At 37.3% G+C, this 17964-nt stretch overlaps 1 protein-coding gene across 1 annotated transcript in view; it reads right to left on the reverse strand.

The window, feature by feature from the left end:
• Positions 1-2861: 2861 nt before the first annotated feature.
• The window catches only part of LOC113233754, a 177659-nt gene continuing 162556 nt past the window's right edge, over positions 2862-17964 (reverse strand). Inside the window, exons 6-12 of the mRNA XM_026468944.1 lie at positions 13254-13352; positions 11868-11986; positions 7212-7367; positions 6537-6771; positions 6246-6458; positions 5357-5609; positions 2862-5122 (exon numbers count right to left, since the gene is read on the reverse strand). Of these exons, the coding sequence (XP_026324729.1) occupies positions 3899-5122; positions 5357-5609; positions 6246-6458; positions 6537-6771; positions 7212-7367; positions 11868-11986; positions 13254-13352 (2299 nt within the window). The 3' untranslated portion in view covers positions 2862-3898. The remainder of the gene's footprint in view (positions 5123-5356; positions 5610-6245; positions 6459-6536; positions 6772-7211; positions 7368-11867; positions 11987-13253; positions 13353-17964) is intronic.

A 17964-nucleotide genomic window follows, 5' to 3' on the forward strand; every position in this document is an offset into this window, starting at 1 on the left:
CGCCTCAACTATTTACAATTCTTTTCTTTATAATACCAAGGGACGGGACGAACAAGTCGCGCGGCTGTTGGTAAGCGACACGCCTGTTCATAATATTTGCAGCCATTCAAAACTTTATATTCAGACCTTAAGAGCACCGCCACTGCGCCTTTCACCCTGAGACTAAGTTCAAAAGTCCCATGTGCCTGTAATTTCACCAGCACCCTTACCCTTAAAAACCGGCTCGCAGTAATGCTCACGTATTGCTTGGCGGCAGACACTACACTACAATAGAACTATTGTGTTTATGCTCATTAAATTGGTTTCTTTGAGTTGTTAGCTTATGGATTACGTAACTTTATTGAATTTTTAGTATACATTTCTTTGTATCAGGAGTTTTTATTTCAATTTAAGCTTTATTATACCTATAATATGCAAATATAATGGAGGCATAATAATAGTTAGCCCACATACATAGTCCCACTGGGCACCGGCCTCCTCTCACAATGAGAGGTTTGGGCTGTAGTTCCCAAGAAGGCCCAATGTGGGTTGGGAACCTCACCCACATCATTATATTGTTTAGCAGAAATCTGCAGGTTTCCTGACGATGATTTCCTTCACCGAAAAGCTCCTAGTAAATTTCAAATATAATTTCGCGTATAAATTCCTGTTATAATATGCAAGATGAAATAATTTTCATTCGGACACGCTGTATAAAACAGCGCCATGACGACAGCCGGTCTGGCAATTCAATTTTTGTTAAGAAAGGTCACACAAATAAATAAAAAACATACTATTTTGTACAAAATATATTTTTAACATTTCTGGTTGTTATCCACTAAATACAATGAAACATGGTTTCTATAAAATTAAATTTCGTACAATATAACAAAAGCAGTCTGTGTCATGTTGTGGATATTTTAGGATAAACTTTGACTAAATTCCAATGAGTGTTCTTATTGTAAGGGTGGCACGGTCAGTGCTGGTGCAGCCCTACATCGCTGCGGCCAGCAAGTTGATTCACCTTCAGAATGATAGTATGTATGATTTCCATAGCCCCGATTGTTTTTATTGCCAAGTACGAAGCTTCATTCGCATCGTGCGTCTTAATTTGGTCGAGTATTTGACAGTAATTGTTTAGGACGGATGTCCCTGGCTAGTAGTAATGACAGCATGTACGTTATTAAAAAATCTGGTTTAGTAAGTTTCTGAAAAATGTTCATTTTAGAATTACATCGCTTTGTTAATAACGATGCGATATGTTCGCATGAAGAGGGCTTCGAGGGCTACAGCGACATAGGAGATTCGGTTTCGTCTCATCTGATAACTATCACATAAGTATTAAATATTTTCACATAATGAACATCATTGGTGATAACTTACACGGAAAGTTACAAACGGTAGCCAATTTCATAAAATAATAAGCCGAATATCTTTGTGTTATTCATCAATATGTAACAATAAACTTAAATGAGGTACAAAGTAAGTTTTTCCCATTTCAACGTTAAATCAACAACGAAACTTCAGTTTCAAATTGCGGAAAATAAATATTCATTTATCCACATCAAAGTAGCGGAGTCCAATGAAAAACCCAGCGATAAATTAATATTGTAAAAAGATAATTGACATTTACTTTTCAATATCATTTACAGGGTTCATGTCATTTGCCACAATGTTATTTTTACATTTACGAAAATCTCTTTTAAGAAAAGGAGGAAAGAGGTAATTAAAAGTATGAGACAAATTAAAGTCTGTGGTTTCAAATGTTGCATTTCGACTACATCAACTTAACAATGAAAACATTATGTGTAAGAGACTTCTTTTTATTATAAACAAAAACTTGAAATCTTTCTACTTTTATTTTGGTTTCTTTTTGATTTTACTTCGACGTATTGCTAAAGCATTGAGCGTTATCAAAAGTACATAATAATATGAGGCAGTGGCACTGCACACAAAGTTATAAATAATTAAACACTGCAAGTCTAAATAACTAATTGTGCAATATAAATTATATCGCTTTGACATAATCCAAACTAACAGAGTGCGTTTTTTAAACGAATAATTTCATTGCACGCAGTAAGATAAAGTCGTATTAAGAGGATTTTTTTTCATAGCCTTACATCGTTAACATCTTATAGCTAGTTGTAATATTTACATTAAATAGACGACTTTGGTGGTTTTATTCAGGCGAATCGAAGTTTGCTGCGAGGAAAACGTACCAAGTCGAACTTATATCGAATATGTTTATGAGACGGATTACAAAAGAAATAGCTCCTAGAACCAAGAAGTTTTTTTATGATACCAAGTGAGCGGGCGAACACGTCGTGCGCCTGCTGGTGAGCAACACGCCTGTTAATAGCAGTTGCAGTGCCACTCAGAGCTTGAAATCACAAAGATCTGTGGGGTGTGCCAGTAATTTCACCAGCACTCTTACCTTTCAAAACCGCAACACAGTAATTACATTGACATTACTGCTTAGCGGCAGAAATAGGTAAGTTACGAACTGGAAGCTCGTCTCAGGCTCCCAGGGATGCAGGGATTTTATTTATTGTATACCTTTGCTAATTTCTTAATCGATGTTACATTTTACAATATTTGTTTGTGACTTGCCACATTTTCCCAACAATCTACACTATATTACAATTACTCGTAGGCTAAGTGAGGATCGGGTCAACTACCCTTAACAAGTGTCCTATTTCTTCCTTACTCATCCATTCTCGTATATCTTACCTCATTCTTACAATGTTCACAGAACCCTAGCTCTGCTCAACAACAACAACCATTCCGTAGTAATTTATTATTATTGTTTCATACAATTGTGAACTTTTTTACATTACAATAAATGTGCGTTTGATACAAACCTATTTTTTTTTGTTTCGTTCAGATTAAGTAACCTCATTTATCACTTGTAAGGTTCATTTATCATGTATTATATTAGTTAGAAGAGCATTCATCGCAAGATCACGACTACCAATTTGGATTCATGTAAACTACAAAAATTTACATGCGAAAGTTGCCAACAATTACTAAATATGCGTAATGTAGAAGAAAAGGAAAAAATCTACCTTTAACTGTCTGTTTTAAAAGTACAAAACTTTGCCGCAAAAGGCCCAAAACTGTAGCACTGGCTAAGGCCGGTATATTTGAGCCTTTGCAGTTCTGGACTTCAAGGACATTGACGACATTTCCATAGATATTTACTAAAATTGTTATTTTATTAGAAAACCATAATGAAGATAGTGCAGTGGGAAATGCCTATTAGGTAAATATCAAAGACAAAACAAATTGTAGTATTTTTGAGTCATTTCTAAATCATGTAAATGGCAGTATAGAAATTTCATGATACATCCATTATACAAAACTGTGCCATACTTAGCTCTTAATTGATAACTCTTAACAGTTTGGCTACTATCACTTCGTTCTATGATTCGTTCGAAGCATCATTTACCATTAAATACAAGTTATGGGTATGTACATTAATTACAAAATTGAGCGCCTTTAAATATATTAGTAGTTGTGTGGACTAAAATAGGTTATTAAAAGTGTTAAGACGACGACGTCGGAGAATCTAAATGTGCTTTAGGTTGTGCTATGGATTTCATGCAAGGGTAGGGTATCAACTTTATATGCAGTCAAGATATGATTTTTTATTTGAAATATTCGCTAGTTGTACATTGTTTTGTCATATATTGAACAGACCGGCCATAAACTGAAGACAAGCTTCGATTGTTATTTAATATTTTCCAGATCCTTAAAAAACCTTACCTTGACCGATACGGTTTTGTAAATTGGTTACGCAGGAGGGTTCGGGCGCTCAGTATAGCGTCTGTCAATGTGGACTCCAGTCCAGCGGCAAGTCTCTTGACAGAGAGCGAGAGTAAGTGGACGGCGGGCCGTGTGGGCCGCCGCGGGCCTCATGTCAGTAGTCCAGGCTCTCCTCGTCTGGAGACCTCTTCGGGCAGCAGAGACGCCACGCAGCCGTCAAGGCGCAAATGGCGAACAGGACTGCAAAACCAGCCCCCAAAGCAGTAGCAGTCCAATTACCACTCCCGACATTTGTTGCCTTGGCGCAAAGCTCAGGTGACTCATCATTCAACTTGCTAATCTGTATACCATCCAATGTATCCAAATATCCTAACCGGCGGAGACTATCTTCAGAGTACACCTCTCTAGCTCTCCTTTCTTCAGGTGTCCAGAATTTTCTTTCGCTAGTTGTCACATTTGGACAGTTCACTACGCCATTGCAAATCAGTCTCGCTGGGATGCAAAGAGCTTCCTCACCAGGACAGATAAAGTCACAACCTACTCCTGAATCTGAAGATTTGGAGCTACCGTCCGTAAGACGTGAAGTCATGAGACTTCCATCAGAGTTTTTTGGCAAATGATATAGACCAGTCCAGGCAATTTTAAAAGCAGCACCGGCTGGTGACGCACTACCAATAAAAACAATTCGAAGTGATCGTGTTTTTTCCTTTTCCATCACCAAAGGATCGTCTAAAGACTCGAATCCAAGTTCTCCCGCTGATAGAATTGGCAATTCTCGAGCCAACGATACATTCTCACCACATACTGAATAGTAAGGTTCAAGTCTTCCTGGCAGATAGATCTGGATATTACCATCGTCACAATGACGAGAAGCAAATTTTATACTATCGAAGTGCAGCCAAATGTCTCTCTTTTCTTCAATCTCTAAATCCCAAATACACTGTATTCTTTTCGGTGGTTCAGTATAACCCAAAGCTTCTAAATGCGGATAAACGATTTCACCATCAGAAGCTGCTGCTAAAACAGCTGGCCCACAGAGAGGTCCATGAACAAACTCGTACCTGGCTTCAAAGAGTGGAGAAGGGTTTTTGAAGTAGGATGCGGCAGCGTGAGCGTTGTCAACTATCAGTTGGAGGTTTAGTGACTCCCCTGATGATACAATTCTGTAGGGCTTAGCGCGAGACACGGTATTCGCATGTTTGGCGCATAGACAGGATCCAAGAGATCTTTGCACAGCAAAGTGAAGCGGCAATGGTGTCGTACTCACTCCGATTGAGGAATTCGTGAATTTACCACCAGAATTTGGTTCCCAAATAATTAATTTGTCTGCGCGATCTTCATAGCAATTTTGACAGGACACTGGAGTGTACGGGTGCTCCTGCAACAAATTGAACGAGTTAATAAGATTTTTTGAACTTTCAATTTTTGGAGAACCAATTAAAACTTTATCCTATCCAGTAGGACTTTAAGACTTTCCCAGTTACTTGAAGTGGCTCGGAAATAATCTTAAAAAGTTACTTCTTATAAAATCTCTTAAACTTTCTAACAAACCAGCAGATTATCCAAATTTTTGCGTCAAATTATGGGGAATTGTTTACGCTTCAAAAATTACCTTGAAATTGACGCTCAAAATGGTCAAAATAACACGTGCGTAAATCCTCTTGTCCGTCACAAATCTGTACAAGCAATGGACGTCTTCCCCGGGCGGAGCTTGTTTGTACACCAGTGTATTGAGCGGGGACCGAAGACGACCAGCTCGTTGCTTCCACGAGGCAATGACCTCATCGCAGGCTGTACCCGGCACAGGCTCTCCGAAACGCGTATTGTTAAAAAAGTCATAGTGCGCCCAGTAATAAAGGGATGAACTGAAACAAATGCTAGTTTTAGCTTCTCTAAGACAGCCAACCAATGTGTCATTGGACAATAATATAATATATCTGACTAACAAATTAGGGATCACGCAATGAAATGGAATCAATATACTATAAGACACTCTTTTTTTTCAATTGGACCGTTCATCTTTTAACTAATGTATTTTGTTTTTTTTTAACTTTTATTTTGTAAGTGACTTTAGTTACTGTCCAATTTTTTTCCAGGCATTAGGTATATCATACAGACTCCATTTTTGTTTGAGTCGTGGAGTAGGTAGTTACGCGAGCACGACAGTAAGTGATAAGTAATATTACTAATTAGTATTCGATTAATAATGGATTACATTCTAAAAGAAGCATTTGACGGTCCTAAGCCTACGAAAGTATAACGTAAAAATTGCGGGTTAACTATGTTTGCATAAATAACGTAATCTTTTTTGATAACTTTGTGCTGCCAAGTGTCATTATTTTAGTAAAGAGTGATTGAGACTAAAAAGTTCTCCTCTATATGTATTCATTTTTTCCCTTTTCATGATACCAAGTGAAGGGACGAACAAGTCGTGCGCCTGCTGGTGAGCGACACGCCTGTCCAAATACTTGCAATGCAATGCCTGATTAATTAATCCTCACCCGCTGTAGCTCCCTGTTTTGCTTTCAAATCTGACAAACATGGCGTTTCCCGTCGATACAAAGTCATGCTTCTCCATGGGTCTGCTGAAGGTGTCACAGAAGGTCTTGATGATGCGCGCGTCGTCCGGTCGTGGAGCGTCGTACAGAGTAAGGGACTCGCCGCAGTCGCCCGTCCACGGCACTATTGGGGATTCTATGCGGTTGATTCGGAAGCTGTTGACAATAAAACGTTTTAGAAGGTGCTTTCATTCAGTAGCGTTTGCAGTCATTAATGACACATATTTTTCTTACCTGGGGAAGTACAGCCTTACAACTTGCCCGGCAAATCCCTGCATCAGATAAGTGCAAGATGTATGCGGCGGATACCAATGCGCAACAGACAAGAAAATGCCCTCAGTGTCTCCAGATTTCTTTAACGACTCGGCTGTGAGCACCCAATCGCAGGTTCCTACGCGAGAGCCTGGTGCTTCCACGTGACCCGGCCAGTTGCCTACGTTGAAATGGAAACCGGTGTTGAGGAGCGGACCTTTAACAATAATTTAATTAAATAATATGATTTTTCTTAATATTATTCCACAATAAAGAGAAAACTTGCTATTTTGAATTTATTACTCATAGCCCCGCACTAGGCAAACCCTGTATCGCGGCGGTCATGGACATACATAGAGAACCACAAATTACATCCAAATTCACGATAAAAATAAACGTAGGCCATACAAATATTTCTCCCGGCTCGGGAATCGAACCCGGGACTTCTACGTGGCAGTCCAGCATAGTAACCTTTCGGTCACGGAGGCAATTAAAGCTTTTTAGTAGTAGTCAAGCTAGAATGGTAAGGAATAGTAATATAAAAGCAGAGCAAAACCGGTCGCCATAATGCAACCTTTGGGGCAGCCCTAGATTCAGCTGTGGATGTCTTGGCTGAGATGGTGATTATGATGACAAAAGCAGTAAGCAATAATTTACCTGCAGGTGAGCTAACGAATTCGACAAACAGATCTTGTGAAGTCCCGATGATGGAGTAGGGAAACTTGCCCATACCACAGAAGGTACCGATCACGGCTGCAGACTCGTCCTTGCCGTCGTAGATCTTGATGTAGTCGTATGGACAGTTATCTGAGCCTGAAATAGGATGGAGGCTCAGTACTCCGGTAGAATACCATTAATGTTAAAAAACAAAACGACATTTTTTGAGTCGTTCAGTGAGTAAATACCCACAGCGACAGTAATCTGTTACACTAGAACATGTTCCGGAGTGATGAGATGAATTTATTCTAGTCGGGAATTGGATACTTAGCTACGCTGCCTAACCAATAATACATTAATAACAATTTCTTCCTTTTTAATTCAGCCCTAGTCCTACTATTAAGTTGTAAATTTTTGTTTTTCTTCTATTTAGTTTCATACAAATTTAACTGTGTAAAAATTTGTAGTGTATGGTGTAGTATAGTGAAAGGGGTTTTAAACGTACAACGATTATTGTTTGTATAATACCTTCTTGATATACAACTGTAAGAAAGAAAGTAACACCATTCATGTTTCATCTTGTACAAAGACAGCCGTTGAAGATTATCATTTAAGGCATTTACAAGCAGTTTCGGGCAGGCAAATTGGTATTTCACTCTATCTTAATGCTCTTTTATTTACTCTCTTGAATATTCCTGAACAGACGCCGCTGTAAAAGCTATTAATTTGATACTTTGTTGTTTGCGATACTTCACGAACCTACTTTGTTATTCAACGAATATCCTCTGCTTCTTGTTGGGTAGCAATCTTCTCTAGGCAAGCTGTGATGACAAAACATCTTAAAAGTCATATCAAACAGAGAGTGCTCTAAATATTATATGGAGTAAGGGTAACTTGACTGAAAAGAATTTTATTTAAAGGCAAATGCAGTAAATGATACCAAACAACTTCTACTGGTTTATCCTTTAAGTTCATTTATTTCAGTTCGATCCCATATTAAGACTGCAATTGTGGAAGAAACGAACGAGTTGGTGGGTGAGATTTTCGGTTTACTTTGCTCGTTTATTCACAGGTAACAATAACAATATTGTAGAAGTTAATGAAGAATTTAAAGAGTGAGCAGGGCACTAAAGAGTAAAGGTGCGAGAGGAGCGTAAAATGCGACAATAAATATTTTTTAAAGCTCATTTCAGAATTTCAGGCAAACCAAATCTCGGATGATCGATAGTGTCTTCCTCAGGCAAAATACTTAGTTAATTAAATTTTTATTGAATTGAATTGATATTCAATTTTTTTTGGACTGGTAGCTGTAAAGGTACTAACTGGGTGATAAACCTTTCATAGATTTCTCATAGATGGCGCTACGACTAAAAAATATAAAGAAAAACCAAATACAAAGACACGACGCAAGCACATAGAAAAATTCGTGAGGTCCGTTGGTTCGTTCCGTGGCTTAGTTGGTCTAGCGTCTGGCACGGTATGCAAGAAGACGTCGGTTCGAATCCGACCGGATCGAAGGAAGTTTTTCTGAGTGTTCGATCTTTGTATTAATAATTATAAAATACTTAGTTGTTTATTTCAGAAACTAAAGTTTTATTTTCAATAGCCCACAGGTCAATGATCTCATGACATTCTTCTGTTCCAAGAAAATACAGCGAGTATTCAAACTTATTTTTGAAACATTTCGCTTCTCGTTTAACGAGGGCCCGCAACTTGGACACTTACTAACAATGTTGATATTTAAGACCGATCATTATTTTGTATTTCGTTGTGGGCTATGAAATTTTATGAAAGTTCATTATAGAGTGTCGATCAATCTCGTGAAATATTTTGTCTATATTGATTTGTTTTAGCTAGTTGAGCGTCTTCAAATTAGACGCTTATAGAAGTGCTGCAGTGGCGTCTGTGGTGCTTCAGTAATTGCGCGCGCATGTCACACTGACAGTGGCACTGCAACTACGCCTTTAAATGTTGTATGGAAATTAGTAGTGGCGTGGTTGCAGATCAGTGGTGCCTTGAAGCGATTCTGTGAGCGTCTGATTAAAAGGCGCCCTAAATGCCACGGGCGTTGTCATTTGAACTTTGTTATGACCTATCGCAATGTTGTTCCCGGAAAATATTAAAGTAATATACTAAATCATGACGCCACAGATATTACGACATTATTATTTTTCTAGACGTTCACCTCCCTCCGGCACTTTCGTAACAAGGGTGCAGCAAATTTTGACAGTTGCTAAGAATTTAATATCGCGCAGGCGCAGGTAGATTTACCGGCCATTATTGGATGCGAGTTATTTACGAGGCCATAAATCGAGCGTACCTTATGCGCGAAAATATTACAATGGGGAATTTTAGAGGGCTGTTTAGCGTTATTGTTCGCCATGGATTGGCTGAGATATTGCCTGTTTTGTTTTGGTGTTGAAATATGATGTGTGGGCAAGGGAATATTTTTATGGATGGTCGCCATTGTTATAACACATTAAAGGTAAATTGATAGCTAGCTCTAATGATGGATTTCATAAACTGTAGGTATATTATGTAAGAGTCACATATAAATATTGGCTGAAGCAAGTGCAACAGAGTCTAACATTAATTTCAAATTGAAATCAACTAATTATCGACGGCCACCATCGTTCCTGCATATTTATAGTACATGGAGATATTTAAAAACTAAACATTACATTGGATCTTTATGAACCCTGTTGATCCACAATAAGTGTCTTTATTTTTAAAGAATAGACATTTCTCCAATAATTTCCTCATACTTCTCGTTAATAAGCCATCACAACAAACCCCGAGAGTACCGAGAAAATTACTTTCTCGTAAATCAGAGAAATCCTATTATGAGACTACGAGAAAAAATAAATGGGGCCATTTCAATAACCGCTAGAGATCGGTTCGAGAGCACTCAATATTGATAAATCAGAACGAGGAAGGAGCGAAGAAATGAATTCCTGCGTGGCGACTCACCGTACACTTAATTGATCACTTGTGTTTCGTAAAATAACATACAAGTTATCAGGCACATTACATCTGTATACCATGTCCTATAATAATACGTGTCCAATCACTTTCAAAGTATACTGGCATAACAATTCCAACTTTCTCAAGAATGTTGGAATTAGTTTCTCGGACTATGAAATGAATACTATTCATGTTATCTTCAACAGTTTCCAACTTATGCACATACATTAACATAGATACTGTCAAGCATTACCTACTATGAACGAATTCCACTTTTGATAATTGAAAACACGCTTACAAGTCGAGTGATCATGATATCACAGCACATGGCCGTAATAGAAATTTCTTGGAAGCGTCACAACGCATGTATGTAATATTGATTCGCTTTGTGAGCATTTATCATCTAGTCGAAGTTGAGAGTTGAGGCGGCGGAATCGACGCAGAAAAGTGCGTTCGCTTGTAATATTGATGAGAATTTATTGTTTCTCAGTATACTTACGGCTACTTTATATGTCGCACTAGATATTTAGGATGAGTTTCGTTTCGAAATGCCGTAATGAAACGTTAAAGATACACTACATCTATTCAAGACGAAATTGATTTCGTTTTATCGTTTGGAATATCCAAATTGATTTCAAATGTTTCTTGTGTTTTTGAAACAAAGAAAAAACATCTAACCTTTTTTTGTCAATACAACCTCCATTTGATATTAGTTTTTGAATACATTACAACTCGTAAGCCGACTTTTCTCTTACCGTAAGTTAAGTTAAGTTTCTCGGAAAAATAGACAGAAACAAGAGAATACTATGAAATAAGTTTGCGCTAAGACGGATAGTACAAAGTTGTGTGATTCTCGCGAGCGATGGCTCTCAAGGGAGCATACTTCTAGGCGAGTCTACCTTTTTTATTACCAACGATACGTAAGATTGGTCACTGGAGTTAAATAAACAGACACATTAGAGTGGAAGCATTTCAGACAACGATGAAAGTTATGAAAATAAGAACATTAACAAGAAAATACCGACGAAGTTTTCATGACAATAAATAACCAAGCCGCAAGTTTGGATAAGTAGACCATTGCTTCTCTTTAACCACATTAGTCATAATCTTATTAACTACGCTCCCTATATACAAACTACACCTAATAGATAAGCAGAACAAAAGCTTCGGCTAAACACTCGTGAATCAAATTAGAGTTGACAAAAATAAGCCGGAAATGCTTGAAAATTCTCGCGAAATATGTCTCTCGCGGGATTGCGGTTGATGTTACCGAGTCTACCTTTTTATGTCTCGAGATAAGACGTCACAAGTTCGCGGGGAACTCCCGGAGGTAACGATGACGGTTCGGGAGACAGTTCATTTTTAGAAAGTACACAAAAATGTATGATTTATGTCTTTGGAAAATTTTATGAAAATCTTCATGTACATAGACTGAGCTATATGATCTGTACGTATTTATATATTTTGTATTTTACTTACCATCTTTTCTACGTACTTCATTTATCGCTATAATAGTTTCATTGCGTATTATGTGGTGTATTTCTAATAAATTAATGAATAATAACCACATTCGAAACCAATTAACAGTAATTGTCGGTTGTTATCCCTTAGTAGAACAATCAATATTTTACTATTAAGTAGTCGTTCCACGATAAATATATGGCCATTAATCTAGTAATTAATGATCCTTACCAGAAGTGATGGGTCTCATAGGGCAGGTCATGATGTTCTCGCAGCGCTGCCCGTCGATATTGAACTCCTCGTTCTCGATGTATAGCTTTATGTACGGCAGTCGGGTATTCAGGTGGTACCTGCCAGCAAAGTATGGTTATAAATTGATAACTTTTATTTAAACGTAAACGACAAAGCCACTAATTGTGATACAGTGATATAGAGTGGAAAAATCCTTTTCTATTGGCCTTTCACAGCTTTGTATAAATACTGTTGTCACCACAGACCACATATTCTTCCGTGGTTGTCACCCAATATTTATAACGCTGAGATGAGAAACATATACACTTTGGGAGTTGCTAAAGAAGCTGTATCTATTAAAATGATAATATATTTACACTCAAGCTTCGTAGAAACAGAAACACGTAGTCTCATTTTATAAAGTATGGCACGCCAAAAATAACCCGACTATTATTTGTCGCTGGTCTTTGTAGTTAAATTAATTATGTTACGGAACACATTATCTTAAATTTTGGATTTTCACACATACTTTACAAATAATAACGTATTGTAGCGGGCCTCCGGTTTAGCTGCCAACTGGTAGTCACAATGACAAACGGCCCGTTAGTGTCTCAGTAATATTTGACGGTTCTGCATTATGATAATTCGGTGCACGAGGTTATCTTCCATCTCACCAAAAGTCCAAGATCCCGAGGCAAGGGTCCTGTCTTTTCATTTACCCTGTACATTTTGAAACATGGTGTTTTGACTTGGGATGCGACCATTACAACATAAAAGTTAGTGGGTTAGGTTAGTCGGTGAATTTAACGAGTTTATATTATCCATTAAATGGGATGGACACTTCAAGGCAGAGTTAAGCCTCGCTAATGCCATTGAGGGTTAATGACCTCGTATTGGAGCGTAGCGGAGCGAAAAATTGTACCGGTCGCTCTTTTAACGAAACACGTATAAATGGAACCGCACCTGCTTTAATAAGTAGTAAAGGAGCAGAGAAAATACTTACTGGAGGGACTTAATCAACAAGTTTAAAAGGGATTAGGAAGAATCCGCTGATCAATGACAGCCCCTACGGTATGGGTTGAATGTATCTTTCATAAAAGAGGAAAAACGTTGAAAATTAAGAGACATGGAATGCTGTTGAAGAGGTTACAGCGGCGAGACTCCGCACACGTGGTATGAAAGAAAAAGGGCCCTGTTTTGAAATGAGCGTACTTGGGTTGACTAAAAGGATGCTGACCAATCGGGCGACATCAGACATACCTAAGGGAATTGGCGAATGGCAGGAGCAAGTTTAAAACCGGAGGGAGTGAAGGAACCTGATGTCTGATGTCTAAGACTCACTTTCGGCCATGGCGCTACCGAAGTAAGAAATATTATTGACATTACCTGCAGTGTAGATTCCGAGGGTACACTCCAGGATACGCAGCCGACTGCACATAGCACGTTTGCAAGCGACAGTCGCGGAATACTCGCTCGCAGTAAGATCTGTGGACATGGAAGGTAACTTTTTATTGAAGAAGCAGACATAAAAGTGTAAGACGGTTTTTCTGCTCATAGTAGAGCTTTCTCTAAGCACTAGTCCGGATTTGTTGGCGCGGTCCTAATATGAACTTGTACCGCATTCAGACACACTTTGGAAACCTCTATCGTAAGGTTCACATTGGCATCCAATATGGTATCAATAGCATTATTAACTACATCTACCTGATTCAGGTAAATTTAAATTCTTAACTAATTCAATTTGTAAATTTAATAAGTATGAACCATATCGACCATGCTATGCTAGCAACGTACAGTTCAAGAGAAAATTTAGTCTTATTATCGTAGCAGCCTTACTCAAGTAAATCGATTTTAATTAACCAGTTTTTTGGAAAATATGCTTCGTTTATTTATTTCGCTTGCGTAACTGGTTTCAATCTGAGCTCTGGATGCAAATTTAATAAGAAATTAAATTATTGGAAGTTTAATTACTCGCCTTGCCTTGGCTTCACTGTCTTTTATAAATTTTTCCAATATTCGACAGGCGCTAATAGGTTTCAAACACAAATAAAAGTTGGGACAACATGCTAGATAATGGATTTAAAACTTCTCCCCAGAAGACACTCCGACTAAGACTTATAGCACACTCTCTCTCTGATACGGAATGCAAGAATTGTTTTCCTTTCATAACAATAAAAGGGGTTTAAGAACTGGCTAACTGTATGAAAACTATCAGAAGCAATATCCCAAAGTCAGCGGTCCCTCACACCTCGAACCTCCTTAGCACTTGATTACGGCACATAAATCAGCTGCAATAATAGGGGCGATTTATTTCCCATTCTGGTCACGTACCGGCCAAAGTGCTCGCCATTTCGGGACCGATATTTTGAAGGGATGTTCTTATGGGAGAGAGTAGAAGCCTGTTTATAATACTGAATTCTGCATTGACAAGACTCACTTTACAAAAAATAAAGTCAAGTGTTGCTTCTAATCTTAGAGGAGCGGTTGTGGTACCTCAGTCGGAGCACAATTGCCTCTCTTTCGATAGGTCGATGTTTCAAATCCCCGTGTTGGCATGTACTTTACTTTCTGAATAACGTGCGTTTGTGAATGTTTAGTAGTAATAATGTCTCGCTAACAAAAAAATCGTGATTAATCGGCATGTCGAAGAAAGTTTACACCCCTTGGAAAATTTGTGTTAGTCTCCATCACACATTGAGCCTGTGTGGCAGGTTATGACCAATACCCTTCTCTTAGAAGACTTCCCATGCCCAGCAGTGAACATATAAAGGGTTGATAATGATGATGTAGATACTCTAACAGAGAACAGCAGAGTTAGGTAAAAAATATATATTAAGTTCTTTCCATTGTAGCATTTGATTACGGACCATTGTAGATTAAGGTCTATCTGCCGCAGTCGTGCAATAATTTACAAAATTGTTTGCAATAAATTCAACAAACACGCAAGAAACCTGTCACAGATTTATTACAATCCTCGTGTGTTTTTGTTAAAAATGTGTTTATCATCAATAAAATTAACTTAAGCGTTATTTTGTTTAGTCATTCATTCGTACAGCTCAATCACCCTTTCATCGTTAATTTATTAATTTATTTGTCATTCATATCCAATCTAACAAAACGACCATTAAAATACGCTCTGCTTTTTATAATTACGTATCACAATTTGTGTCCATGTAATACGTATTTTTAAATCGAGATCATGCACAGGAAAAAGGGCAAACAACATGTCAATCATGCCATACGAATACAAGTATATTATCTATGTTATAATATATCATCTAATAAACGACAATAATACAGGCAATGATACAAAGTAGCATATTGCACATAAAGACAATAAATCAACAAAACTCATAATATGTAAATAGTACGTAAAAACACGACGAGGTCCCGGGGAGATCAATTTAGAAAACAATTTTTTTTAATTGGTTCCGGTCTGGGGGTTCTTTGAAGTCCGCCGGGATTGGTTTCAGAAATCAGAAATCAGAAACATTTATTGTATGAATTGGTAAAATACAGGTGTTACTTACAAGTGATTAGATCTACAATTCTTACCCAAATCAGGCGTACAATGTCTTAAAATTACAATTCAATTAATAAAAAATGTCAAAAATAAAAAATATAATTAAGTTAATTATACAATTGTTCAATATTTGACGTCTTTATATAAAATTCGTTAAGATTGTAAAAACTTTGTCAATAAACCATTTTTTTAAACAAGCTTTAAATTTATCACCATTTAAACATTTCATTTCCATTAATAAATAATAACGCACACACTCAACATAGCCCCGCACTAGAGAAACCCTGTGTCGCGGGTGCCATGGACACACACATAGACAACCACAAATTACACCCAAACTCACGAGAGAAATAAATGTAAGCCATATAAACATTTCTCCCGGCCCTGGAATCGAACCTGCGACCTCTGCGTGGCAGTCCGGCATGGTAACCGTTCGGCCACGGAGGCAGTTAGTATTTCCATTGGAAGTCTGTTATAAATTCTGATCGCTGTTACATAGGTGCTGCGGTCAAAGATCGTGCTGTTTATTTTAGGGACGACAAGACGGTCCTTATTTCTTACGTTGACGGTGTGTACATTAGATATTTTAGTAAAGAAGTTACTGTGATTACGTACAAAAAGACATATTTCCAAAATATATATTCCTGCTAAAGTCAGGAAACCCTTTTCTTTCTACAGATTTTCGTTACTCTAGTGCTAATGATAAAGGGAATTCCCTAGTTAGAGACCCAGTAATTGGTGCGCATATTTGACGTATTATATAACTGTTTACGCTTTACTATTGTTTCAAGTAATTGAAGCATTGGGAACAACAAGGGCATTCGGCACCCAAAGCCCGTTTTGATGTTATTGCGTCAAAACGCAATAACATTAAAATGTTTTGATATGTAAAACATTATCTACTATCTTGTGACAAAAACTAATATCGATCTCCCTTCTAGATGGCGTAAGTTTCATTCACTTAGAAGGTGGCGCTCCGCCCTTGTTGCATGGATTATGAATGTGTGTTTGAATTTCGAACACGTTACCACTTGCAGTTTGGAAAAACTTATTTTTAATGTTAAGAAACAACATCTGAAACGAGCGAATTCATCCTGAAGATGATTCTGTCGTCATACTATAAATATTAAAAAGATATAAGACATTAAAACTTTATTTTCAATTTTCTCGAATATCACTTTTACGTGATACGCTCTTGTTACACCCAATGCTTCAATTATATATATTAAGCAGGTGGAACAACTAAACTATTCTTGGACTAGGACTAAAATATTCATTCTTATCGAGTTATTAGTTTTTCGCGATTGTGATATATATACATACATTAGAAAAGAAACTACATTTTCCAATCTAAATCGCGTTTATTTGTTTTTTCAAACAAACCAACGTTTCGGGCTCGTTACAGGTCCCATGGTTAAGATTGACTCTAATATGTGGATATTCTTTGTATCTAATTATTCCATTGGAGTAAAAAGCACCAGTGTCATTTTTTGTTTTTGGTCCGGTTTCCAGCTCTTTCTGTGTTGTCTTTTGTTGTTCAAAAAATAAAAAGTTAATTAAATAAAAGCATTAGGGGAGCATCTGCTTGTCGGATCTTGGTAAGTCAAATCCACTATATTTGCAATGAGGATCACGTGCGACTCTTCGAAAGCAGAGCAGCAATTTGGGATAATTTGAATGGAATATCGTGGGCTTTCAGCACGGTGTATTCTACTGATATTTGCTAATGTGCATCACGGCCCTGTTTTCACATTGAAGACATTGACATGTTATTTTAAAGTGGGAAAAATAATCTTTCTTTGTGCGAAAGGGATTTAATAATGATTCCACTTTTTAATATTGTGTTTTCATTTTATATGATGTTTATGACTGTAAAATATCATAATATGTAGGTATATCTCTTAAACGTATTAAGTATCTTAAGCTGCAGCTAATGCATCATTAAAAAAAAGCACTCTTTCGGTGGGTTCTTTACTGCTTAGTTGTGTTTCACTGTGCCGTCATGTTTCGCCATCCAATTTGGCGTCTTTGATCTCTTGAAAACTAACTTTCATATTATTTAGTATATGTATATTGATACCAATGAACTTTTGTATACCCTCTACGCAGTGTTTTCTGAAATTAAATCCGGCAAAGAATTACGAACCACATATCTTTTCTCTTTTTTTATATTAAAGAGCACATTTAATTTTTATGATACGTATACATGAAGTTAATAATATAATATATATATTTTTTAAGTAGTATTAACATCCATTAAAAAAGCCATACTAATTAACCCACGAAACCGAAATAGACTTGTTGTACAGAATGTGTTTAAAACTAAAAAAATAAAACACGAAAAAAAATGTCCCAAGTCAACCTATTTAAACGTAGTGACATGTAAAGGAATATGAAAAAGCTAAAACGTTGAATTTAAATTGTAATGTCATCGCAGTACTGTCTAATTTTGCTTGCTTCGCTGTCAGTCGAACAAACGAAGACTAAAGCGTGAATGACGCTCTGTATACGATTTTAACGCCCTATAAGTTCGGACACTTTTTAGCGCGGACCCGACGTCCATATAATTGTAAG

The sequence above is a fragment of the Hyposmocoma kahamanoa genome, unplaced genomic scaffold, assembly GCF_003589595.1.
Source record: "Hyposmocoma kahamanoa isolate Upper Pololo Valley unplaced genomic scaffold, ASM358959v1 80, whole genome shotgun sequence".
NCBI lineage: Eukaryota > Metazoa > Arthropoda > Insecta > Lepidoptera > Cosmopterigidae > Hyposmocoma > Hyposmocoma kahamanoa.